Genomic DNA, 11,840 nt, shown 5'->3' on the forward strand with positions numbered 1-11,840 from the left:
TTTTGATGACTTCGATATTTAGAATCGTCTAGAGGTGAACCCATTTATTGTAGGGTGGTGTTGCAGAATTTAACAGTTTAATCAAAGATTAAAAACCAATGTTTGATTGTGTTAGTTATAATCAGCTATGCTTATAAACATCGTTGTTCGTATGATTAGAAGACATCGATAATAGTCATTTATTATTATAACTATTGGCAACATAAGTGATGAGATTACCATTTATAATCATTTAAGATTATGACACCATATGATTTTGTTACTAATCATTCATTTTAATATTTTATTGATCTTTTATTGTATTTTCATGTTATTTTCATTTTGTAGATATTGATCAAAGAAAAATGAATGTTAGATTTTTTTTAGGTATCACTACTGCTTGTTACACAAACTCTCGAGCCGTTTGATTAAAATAGAAGAATGATGTTGGAACCGATTCAAAAAATGGTTGACATAAGAATGATTTTGTAATTTTTTGTCTATTGCGGTGGTTTAATCATTGTTGAATATAATCATGTATAAATATAAGAAATTAATCTTGACATATCCATTTATGAATATAAATGTAAAAATATATAAACTCAATATTTGGAAAATTATTTATGAATATAATTGTGTTTGATAATGAATTATTAATGTATTGATTTTTTTATTTGTTATTATATTCATGTATGATTAGTAATTTAGTTTTTTATTTTTTTATAAATGAAATTTTTTATCTCTAAATTTTATTTTATTTAGTAAGGATTACAATCATATATTCTTATAACTATAAATGTGTTTTATTAATATATGATTAAAAACATGTTGATGAATTATAAATTAAAATATAATCATTTTTTAACGAAAAAATGAATACAAATTATTTTTATTATCCAATAGTTTAAAAAAAATCGGTTGAACTTTTATTTTAGGTAAATGTGGTATGTACTTCTAAATTTTAGAAAATTAAGATATGAATTTTATTTTTTTAAATTTAAATTAAATATACAATTAGTAATATATATATATATATATATATATATATATATATATATATATATATATATATATATATACAGAGGGAGGGAGAGAGAAAGAGAGAGTGAGTGTGTATGTGGGTGTCTATGTGTGTGTGTGTGTGAGAGAGAGAGAGAGAGAGAAAGAGAGAGAAATAAGTAAAGAAATAAAATTTAACCTAAATTTTTTATGGGAGGGCGTTCGAGAAATATTAGGTGGTAGAGACTTATATAATGCAACAAAAGTAGTACTTTTTATGCTTAGTTATTTATAAATCCTTATTTTTTTAAACCCAACCAAGGAGTTCATGGAACTTTAATTTAAACTCCTTTTAGATTCATCCAAAGCACCAACCAAACACCCTAAAGTTGTTTTGAATAAAAAAATCTCATTTCTAAAGAAGATCATTGGACCAAGGTCTATAGGAATAACTACTAAATAAACTTCTTATTATTCCTTCGATGTAAGTTCGAATTATATATGCAACCTTCAAGGGGAGTAGAGGGAATTCCTAATTGTAATTGAGGAAGAACAAGTAATCAAGACAATACTGACTCCTCGAACTACTTCCACCAGAACATAGACAACAAGGAGTCACCGAGATGCTCTACATTCAAGGAGGAGCAAGCTTCAGAATTAAAAATTTCCGGGGGGAGATAGAGCAATTTTATATTTTATCCCCATATAACATTTGATCATCTCACACCAAGGCGACATATCTAGACTCGTGATCATAAGCCCAATGAAGTGATAGGATATCCCAATGTCGTTGTTCAAATCATATCTACTAAAAAGGTAGAATATGAATGTCACTATCTAGCTTTTATCTTATTTGTTGAGCCAAGGACTATAAAACGAGGCCTCGGAACATTGAGATTGGATTATATCCATACAAGAGGAATTAACAGAATTTGACAATAATCAAGTGTATAAATTCGTATATTCATTGATGGGTCACATCGTAGTTGGAACATAATGACTATTTAGGAATAAAATTGATGAATTCATGGTTGTCATCCGAAACAAATTCATGCTGGATTGAAAGGATATTGTAACACCTGAATCTCGATGTGTTCCTCTTTTGACCTTACATTATTAAAGTGTCCCATATTGACTCTTGACAGTCGTGGATTGTTGACTTTGCATCGGTGAGTCTAGGTTCTTTACTGCGACGGCGTGCGTCAGACCTTGATGGAGGAGGCCCACAAGTCACGATTCTCCATTCATCCTGGGCCGAAGAAGATGTATATGGATCTTCATCTGGATTATTGGTGGCCCTGCATGAAGCGAGATATGGTCTGGTACGTGGAGCGGTGCTTGACTTGTTGGAATGTCAAGGCCGAGCATCAGTGACCTCATGACAAAATGCATCCGTTGGAGATTCCCGTATGGAAATGGGAAGACATCACTATAGATTTCATCACGAAGCTTCCTAGGACTTCGCATATAGTGGATTATTCAGACCCTCGAGGATATGTTGCGTGTATGTGTGTTGGATTTTGGTGGGAGTTGGGATACGTATCTTCTGTTAGCGGAATTTTCATATAACAAAAGTTATCACGCTATAATTGATCGACCTCCTTTCGAGATGCTCTACGGGAGGATGCAGGACCCGGATTTGTTGGGGCGAGGTCAGTTAGCGGGTCATAGGGAGTACCGACTTGGTGCTCAAGACCATTGAATTGATTCAGCAGGTTCAGAGCAGGCTCCAGACAGCTCAGAGCTGGCAGAAGATTTATGCTGACTGGCGCCGGTCGGACTTGGAATTCCAGGTCGGAGATATGGTTCTCCTGAAGGTGTCACCTTGGGAAGATTTCATATACTTCAGGAAGCGGGGCAAGCTGGGGCCCCAAGTATATTGGTCCTTTCAGGGTTTTGGCTCGAGTGAGCCGGGTTGCTTATCGTCTAGATCTTCCATCCATTCTCAGTTAGATTCATACATTTCATGTCTCTTATTTGTGGAAGTGTTTAGTGGATGATTCTACAGTTTTAACATTGGAGGATATCCAGGTGGATGACTGCCTGGATTATATCGAGAGAATGGTAGTAATTATGGATCGGTAGACAAAGACCTTGAGGAACAAGGTTGTAGAGCTGGTGAAGGTGAAGTGTCATTAATGCAAGGGGTCAGAGTGGACGTGGGAGCCTAAAGGGTAAATGAAAGAGCTTTATCCATAATTGTTTGGGGCAGTGGACTTCGAGGACGAAGTCTGATTTAAGTGGGGGAGAGTTGTAACACTTGAATCTCAATGAGTTCTTCTTTTGACCTTACATTATTAAATTTTCCCATTTTGACCCTTGAGTTGTATGTGGGGCATACAACAAGGTACGTGGGGCGTACAACTGATGAAATGAGTACATGGGGCAATACCTAGTGGTACGCTTAGCTTACTCATGCGAGGGTAATGATCGGGGTTCCAAATGAGTACGTTGGGCGAACAACTTGGTACGCGGGACGTATGCAAGGTTAATGAAAACCCTAATTTTAGGGGTTGGCCACTATTTAGACATCCTTAAGGACTTGAACCTTAATTTTTATCAGCCTCCTTACCCTACACTCGAACCCTTTTCCCATCTTGTGTGATTTTGGAGCTTAGAAGGCCATTTGGAAGAATATTTTGGTGCTTGAAGGGAAGTGTCCAACCTTGAAGCTTCATTGAAGGAGTGAAGGCTTATAGATCCAGAGCTTTATCATCTTTGTGCACTCATTTGAGGTATAAAGTCTCATACTTGATGCTTATTAGCTTAGATCTCTTTTGGTTTGGGTTTATGGACCCTTTTGGTCCTTTTGATGAGATGCTATGAGTCCACATCGTTTTTGGAGCTTAGAGTTGCCACTCGTGGTGTTATTTGCATCCTTGAGTCATAAAGTTGTCATTTTTCAGGTTGAAATCTATCCATGCATGAGTTAGGGTGATTTTCATAAAAGTAGAATGCTATATTTTGGGTTTGGATTCAATTGGGGCATGCAAAGTCACGAAGTCAATAACTTTATGGGTGTAGACATTGTTTGAGACTTAGATCTGTAGTTTAGACCTTTAAACTAAGCATTAAGTGATTAATAAGAAATGATGGCTTAATAGAGGAGTACGCTAGGCATACAAGTCTGTACGCACAGCGTACAAGCCAACAAGCGAGTACGCATTGCGTAAAGCTAAGTATGCCATGTGTACTCAGTTAGAAGGGACTTTGTACAATTGGGCCTCGGCTTGGGCCATTTCTTGGACTTGGCTGCTTTGGGCTTTACTGGGCCATCTGAAAAACAGACTTTTGTGCTAAGTAAATTGTTGGCTTTAAGGTAAGGCCCATTGGGGGGGGGGGGGGGGTTGGACCCAATTTGGAAAATTTGGCCATAAGTGGGTCACTAGTGGGCTTTGGTGGATTGCTTAAGGTTGGGCCTTTTATATTATGGATTGGGCTTTAGTCATGGATCAAATTAGGTTAAGGATAAAATGGTCATTTTACCTCAAGTATGGAGTATTGGATATTGATGGGTGGTATTTGTACTAACAGCTCGATGAGTCGTCAGGGCAATAGCTATGGATTTCTTTATGTGAGATTCATCATTTGAGGTGAGTTTCCTCACTAGGTTTAGCGGGTTTAAGGCACCATGTCGGCTCTTATTGATTGTGTTAGGATGCTAGGAGTATTTGTGACCTTAGCATGTGTTATAGACTACTATGTATACCAGGCGGGGATCGATGCCAAGCGATGCCTAAGGACTGGAACAAAAACTATGGTTGTGACAATTATTTGTGTTGACATGATTGTGTGATATTGTTTGTATGTATATAGCAGGTGAGGCCCAATGACAAGCAAGGCCTTATGATAACAAATATGTATATCGGGCAGGACTCGATGTCGGGAGGGGCCCGATGCTGGGCGAGACCCGATGGAGGACGGGGGCCCAGTATGTGATTTATGTATGTGTGGTATGTGGTAGTTTGGTGAACTCACTAAGCTTTGTGCTTACGGTTTTCAGTTTATGTTTCAGGTACTTTCCGTGGCAAGGGAAAGAGTTCGGGGTGACTACATTGCACACACTATTAGGATTCCATATATGATACTTTACTTTGATTTTTATGACATTAGATACTTTGGTTTTGGTTGAGATGTATGGATGATGTTTGAAATACTATTTTATCTATTTTAAAAATAAAATTTTTGGGACCATATTTTTGGATGTTACGTATATCATCAACAAAAATGCATTAACTATGACGAGACCTCCATTCTGGTTGAGAGGCTAGAGGTTATATATATTTTCCTTACATATACATGAAAGATGAATAGCAATGCACATCAAATGGATGTCATAAATACCTTCCTCGATCACGGGTTGAAGGAAGAAGGTTGAATATGGGTTACAACTAGCTCCAAGGTTGTGATATGAAACCTTAACTAAGTTTCTTAAACGGTTCGTCAGATGAGTTATTGATCCTCTTATTCTGGAGATCAAATAAAAAGTTCCTTAGACTGGTAGGAATGTATGTTGATGATATTATTTTTGGGTCTACGGAAAATACAACGGTTGATGACTTCACAAGACACATGATTAGAAATCGTTGAAAACCCACTTGTAGCGTCTGATTCCTTGTAACTATTCATGTTCTCTAACTTCTGTTAGAGGTCTGTTTTTTTTTTTGGTACGTGAATTACAAAGAAAGTTGATTGTGTTCGTTAAACCAGTCAGTCATACCATGTAAAGGGAACTACGACTTCGACTCTTGATCCAAAAAAAGGCATGAAACTCAAGATAAAAATAATCTTAGAAAATAAAATTTTAATATTTATACATTTACAATTTCACAGTAATAAAAATATATTAATAGGCTATCTATTTAGTTAAGTACTATATTTATGTTGTATTGCAATTGTATATTTATACCGAAATCAAAATCAGAACAAAATATATCAACGTAGATGGTCTTAAATATCAAACGAGAAAATGAGCATTGAAGATAAGAATAATCTTATTCGTCAACATTCCATTCCATTCAACTCCATCTAGTGTTTACATGTTGACCCATGGAACATGTTTTTCATAGTCCCCCGATCGATGGCCCCGACTCCCACATGTATAGAAATATAGCACTACGTACCCCCACCCCCCCCCCCCCCCCCCCCCCAAACCACATCGATAACATCCCAGAGACACATTCACAATCGCTTGTACGGACACATGCACTACAAATACAAACCCCACTAAGAAGAAAACACAAGTTCAAGTTTGTAGTGGCATAGTAGTAGAAAAAAGGAAAGTAGTACAATTTTAGGGAATTCAAGGGTTATGGAAGGGTCTGAAAGAGGGCTAGCCAACTTTGATCTTCAAGTCTCTTCCTTCCAAAACCCCATCCATGATCATATTGGTTTTGCCCATTTTCAAGATCACCACCATAATCATGATCCTCATCAGACCCAAGTTTTGAGGTTTCTGCCTCCAACTCTCTCTCTTCCTCAATTATCTCAACCACCACACCACACCACCACCACCACCTCCGCAGAAGCTGCTGATTTCCACAGGGAAGCTCCCTCGGTTCATAGAGATTCTTGGCATAAAGAACAGGTAAAGTCCTGTCAGGTGGCTGTTTGTTATGATACTTTGATCATCCATGTCTTGATCTATGATATTTTTAATAAAACTCTCTCTCTCTCTCTCTCTCAAATTAAGTTAAATTATTCTTTTTTACATATTATAGGTGGGAAGCTTGGATCCAAAGTCTGTTAACGAAGAAAAATGCGCAGATGATAACACCTCATGGTTTGGATCTATCTCTTCTCCTACTCTCGTTTACTTTTCCTAATTACAACCTTTCGTATTAGGATCGTATAGGGTTCGAAATTCAAAAAAGGGTTTCAAGAAGTTGCATCAGTTACTCATTTAGGGTTTGTGACTTTGGAACGTTACATGAGCTAATTAAAAACTTGAAATTTTTCAAGATTGGCTTTGAACATCAAGTTATGAATTAAGTAGCTTACGATAGGCGTGGATCATAATTGCTTAGTAGGTGTTAGTTTTCAATTCGTATATATGCTTGGGAAACGTTCAAAAAGCTTGAGTTTTTGAGCTTGAATGCATGTTTTCATCTTACTTCGTAAATTACTTTGTGTGCGTTAATAAATAAACAACCTCTGAGGTATGGATTTCACTTGCTCTTTCTAATAGGAATTATAGGACTCTGGAGTCAGGTGGTTTCGTTTTTCTCTTTACTCTGTGTTTTCGTGTGTGTGTGTGTGTGTGTGTGTGAGAGAGAGAGAGAGAGAGAGAGAGAGAGAGAGAGAGAGAGAGAGAGAGAGAGAGAGAGAGAGAGAGAGAGAGAGAGAGAGAGAGAGAGAGAGAGAAGCTTCTCTTTCTCTTTGTGCTTCCCCAGTCAGATTCTAACAAGATCTAATTATATATATATGGAAGAGATTTCTACATAAAGCAAATTGCAAAGCATCTCTCAATCTCTCTGTATGTTGTCAGTACTTGGGAAAGAACAGGAATCTTGAGACCTAATGATCACATAAATCCATATATGCATTCATGAATCATGCCCACCAAACCATCCATTATAGACCACCTATACATCCACACTACTGTACGCTCTTAAAATAAAAATAAATGTTTAACTTTTTCCATTGATATATAATTGGAAGGTGGAGGAGTTCATCAAACCCTGAAAAGGGGAGAACGAAAATGAGAAGAAAACTTAGAGAACCAAGATTCTGCTTTCAAACAAGGAGTGATGTTGATGTTCTTGACGATGGTTACAAATGGAGGAAATATGGTCAGAAAGTTGTAAAAAATAGCCTTCATCCCAGGTACTAAATTTGATCTCTATGCTACTTTAATATTTTCGTACTTCATAAAATTAATCTCGTGTAGATCTACACTCACTCGTCCTAAATGTTTTTTCCTAGTTATGAGTCGTCTTTCTAATTTAAATTTTAAATTAATCGTTCATCTAATTATACTTACCATAAAATATTAGATTTTTTTATGTGTATCCAGTATTCATTGGTTCATGATTATATATATTTAATACTTTTGAGTGTGGTATTTCAAGTATTATTGAATTATTGAAATAGCAATAATGAATATCCATTATTTATAAATAGACTTGTAGCAAAATGATCGCATTATTAATTTCAAGGTGGTTCGAGTTCTTCCACTCTTGTATACTAGCAAGTACAACAACTGTCAAACGAATATGAAAGAGCAAACGGACACACAGAATACGATATCTAATCATGAAGAGAATATTGATAACACTCCTGCTATAACAGTATGACCTATGAATAAAGTTTATAGACCAAGACTTGATCTTTGTTTGTACGTGTATACGTATCTTAACTTCTCTGGGTTATGTATCCCCTATTACGAGCTTCATTGTCATACAAAAGGTTAAATGTCTAAAAGAGCTTATAAAATTTTGCATTCCATCTACTAGTAATTATATACCCCTATATTATGACTTATGCACTCGATTGAACCTAGTATGATAGGGAAGAAAACTTCTCTGTCCACTCACCATATGTAGTGTACTTATACTGTGCATTTTTATGAAGTACGAATCATGTGTGCGTGTGCGTATGACCATCTTTTAGGCAGACAATTACTTTTCCTCGTTAATCTGTAATCATCTTAATTATTATTGTTGTTAAATCAAAGGGTTTCACTTCTTTTATTCAATTTTCCTTCGTTGATAGCCATACCCCAAGTCCCGTTTTCGAATATTGATATGTCATTTTACATGCGTGAGATTAAATATTGCACTTAGCTATTAATTTGTCTTGTTGGTATGCATACTCCTCTTTAATTAGAGCATGTATGGATATCATGTTATGGTTACTAGGTGATTTGTGGAATGCATCTAGTGTCCCAACTAAATCGCGACTTACTGAGATTAATTCTAATGTGAATGAAACTTGTGTACAATAATCCCACGTTACTGAGATTAAGTAATGTAGAATCATTAGAGGTGACTAATGGAACACATCTCAGCGTAGTTTTATCCGTTATGTGCTTCACTCGTAGCATCTATATATATTCTAATTAAGTACATGCTATATTATAATTTGTTTTCATTATCTCATGAAATTGGTATTATATATATATATATATATATATATATATATATATATATATATATATATATATATATATATATATATATATATATATATATATATATATATTAAGTTGACTACAGGGTGTATTACTGATCTTTCGTGGGTTCAAATCTATCTATTTTATTTAACCAAGGTTAGGTGCGTTAACTAGAAACGAAAATTCTGTAATGTACTCATTAAATCTTGATTTAACTATACTAAGGAAACCAAATATTTTAGTTGATTGGTAAAACTTAAAAATGTAGCAATTTCAAAAGCTTTCTTCACTTGAAAATATCTAATGATGTTATGCCTTTATATATATATTGGTATGAGAAAGTTAAAAAGTTCTCTTTTTAGGTTATGAAAAAGGGTTCAAATCTAACCTTCTTTTGCCTCAATAACAATATCATGATTACATCTGTGATCACTTCTTTTTCAAGATACAGGTTGTTACATGTCATAGTTGTGGCAAAAAGGCGACTTTAATTAGAGTGTTCCTAATACCCATCTATATCCAAGAATTGGGATGATTATATCTCTATGAAATCATATATAACTTTATTGGGTGACCTAACAAAATCGACTTTTTACACATTTAAGAAGCAAAATTTCTTCTTTTCTTTTTTTTTTTTTTTTCTTTTTTTTTTTTTTTAAATTATGTAATCAAGCAGATCTCATAAATTTGATATGTATCAATTTGTCAAATTTCTACCAACAAGTTGAAACATAACTACACATTGATATCCAATTCACTTTGTTGGATATTTAGGAAACGAATGATTTCGTTCTATAAACAGCACATTAATCCTACAATAACTATAGCCATTTTATGCAAGATTTTGTACAATGGTGTGAAAAGAAAGCCAAAATACATTGTACATAACTTGTAATTTGTAAAACATAAGCACTTATAATAATCGTACTTGATTTTATTTTAGACAAACTATATATTTAACAAAATTTGGGCATTATTCTTTGTCTTTGGCAATGCATGTATTTGTCTTGAAATTTTTCTAAACAAGATTGTCGTCCATATTAAAAAGTCAATAACACTCTAGCTAGTCTTACACATAAAAAAGATACTTTTAAGATTCATTAAATATCATCAATTGCCCTTCGTAAAATTAAATTTAGTCTGTTTATATATTTTCAGCGGCAAATATATATACATGCAATGATTGTTCATATCTTACTGATTGTTTTGTTTTTTCATGAACTAGCAGAAGTTACTATCGTTGTACACATAGTAATTGTCGTGTCAAGAAAAGGGTAGAGAGATTATCAGAAGATTGTAGAATGGTAATCACAACATACGAAGGTCGACACAACCACTCTCCTTGTGATGACTCCAATTCATCCGAACATGAATGCTTTACTTCTTTTTAAAACCTAAGTAAGAATTTTGTACCTACAACATATATAGTTCATGCTTAGGGCATCTATCCATGATCTAGCTACAGTCCATGTTCATGTACAAGTTACGTATGCTACAATCTTCATATTCATGGTTACGTAAGATTGAGTTTATTTATCTACTAGCTAGGTAAGTTTAAAAGGTTGATCGACTTTTCAGGAACACCACAAAATATTCGGCTATACATTTCATGTATATAAAACAAATAGAATGCAATTTTCTTATGGATATCTATTTGTAAGATAGAGTGATCAACATCCTCAACTAGATTAAACTTATTTCGCAAACGACACTCTTATTTTAAGAAAAAAGTACATTAATTTGAAAGATTCACTACATGTCGTCGGTAGGTGGAATGTTTCGATAACACTGATGTCGGGACAGGTTTCATTTGGCGATAGTGGCGTAGTCGGGGGACATATACTTTTGATCACTACATGCTGCTGTTGGTGGGACACGTCGTAGGAAATCCACTAAACATTTTCTTTTACTGTTATTTTTAGTCATATGTTCTTTTTCCAGTTTTTTGTTAAAACATAAACTTTGTAAAATACTTATATCTTATACAAAAACTTTCGATTTTCATAAAAAGAACATTCAAATCTAATATAATTTACCAATCAATGTTATAATACCAAAAAGTTCGTAGTTTCATTAAAGTACCAAACTAATACCTTTTTCTAGAACCTTGATCCTCATCACTCCCATCATTTCCTTGATGAACATGATTGAATTGGACTTGGAACCAACAATATTCTCGATCATATTTCTCATGCATTTGGTGGGTAAATTATTTAGACATTCCAAGGAACGACGTTTTACCAAGTGCACGTTTGAGGACTTCAACCTCATCTATCATGGCTGGACATGACGAATTTCATTGGCCTCCAAAATTATTGTTCAGTGAATTTTATCATATATTAAAAAATGTAGTAATCATGCATTAACTTATTAATAAAATTTCGGTAGCATAATTGCCATGTAATGGAAATGTTTAACAATAAATAATCAAAACCCAACAGTTCTCATATTTCAAATATATTTATAGCAATAATGGTATTTCAATTATATTTATAACAATAATGGCATGGTTAACATAATACCAACTTATGTGCAATATAAACAATCTACATTAAATTTCATATCAATACTTTACACCAAATAACATGGAACCTATAATAAACTAATTAATAATATACTTACAACAATATCAATACCCTTAAGATAATAGCAACAAACTTACTATTTTGTAATCTACTTTAATTATGAACCTAATTACATAAATTTTATGTCAATACTTTACAAAACAATACGTAAAATCTACTTTAAA

General features: G+C 34.2%; 1 protein-coding gene across 1 annotated transcript; it reads left to right on the forward strand.

The window, feature by feature from the left end:
* Nucleotides 1-6,192: 6,192 nt before the first annotated feature.
* Nucleotides 6,193-10,627, forward strand: WRKY12 (WRKY family transcription factor). The gene is made up of 4 exons (XM_079034622.1): nt 6,193-6,565; nt 6,699-6,760; nt 7,639-7,803; nt 10,320-10,627. The coding sequence occupies exons 1-4, from the start codon at nt 6,290-6,292 to the stop codon at nt 10,480-10,482; spliced, it is 666 nt and encodes a 221-aa protein (XP_078890748.1). The 5' UTR covers nt 6,193-6,289; the 3' UTR covers nt 10,483-10,627.
* The last annotated feature ends 1,213 nt before the right edge of the window (nt 10,628-11,840 follow it).

The sequence above is a fragment of the Lactuca serriola genome, chromosome 1 (genome assembly GCF_051521515.1).
Source record: "Lactuca serriola cultivar US96UC23 chromosome 1, Lser_US96UC23_V15, whole genome shotgun sequence".
In the NCBI taxonomy this organism is placed as follows: domain Eukaryota; kingdom Viridiplantae; phylum Streptophyta; class Magnoliopsida; order Asterales; family Asteraceae; genus Lactuca; species Lactuca serriola.

What these genes read in the sequence shown, in the direction of transcription:
- WRKY12 (XM_079034622.1), top strand. Translation starts at nt 6,290, where the DNA reads ATGGAAGGGTCTGAAAGAGGGCTAGCCAACTTTGATCTTCAAGTCTCT. An exon ending in GCAGATGATAACACCTCATG is followed by an intron (nt 6,761 to 7,638) that starts GTTTGGATCTAT and finishes TATAATTGGAAG; the next exon opens with GTGGAGGAGTTCATCAAACC. An exon ending in AAAAATAGCCTTCATCCCAG is followed by an intron (nt 7,804 to 10,319) that starts GTACTAAATTTG and finishes ATGAACTAGCAG; the next exon opens with AAGTTACTATCGTTGTACAC.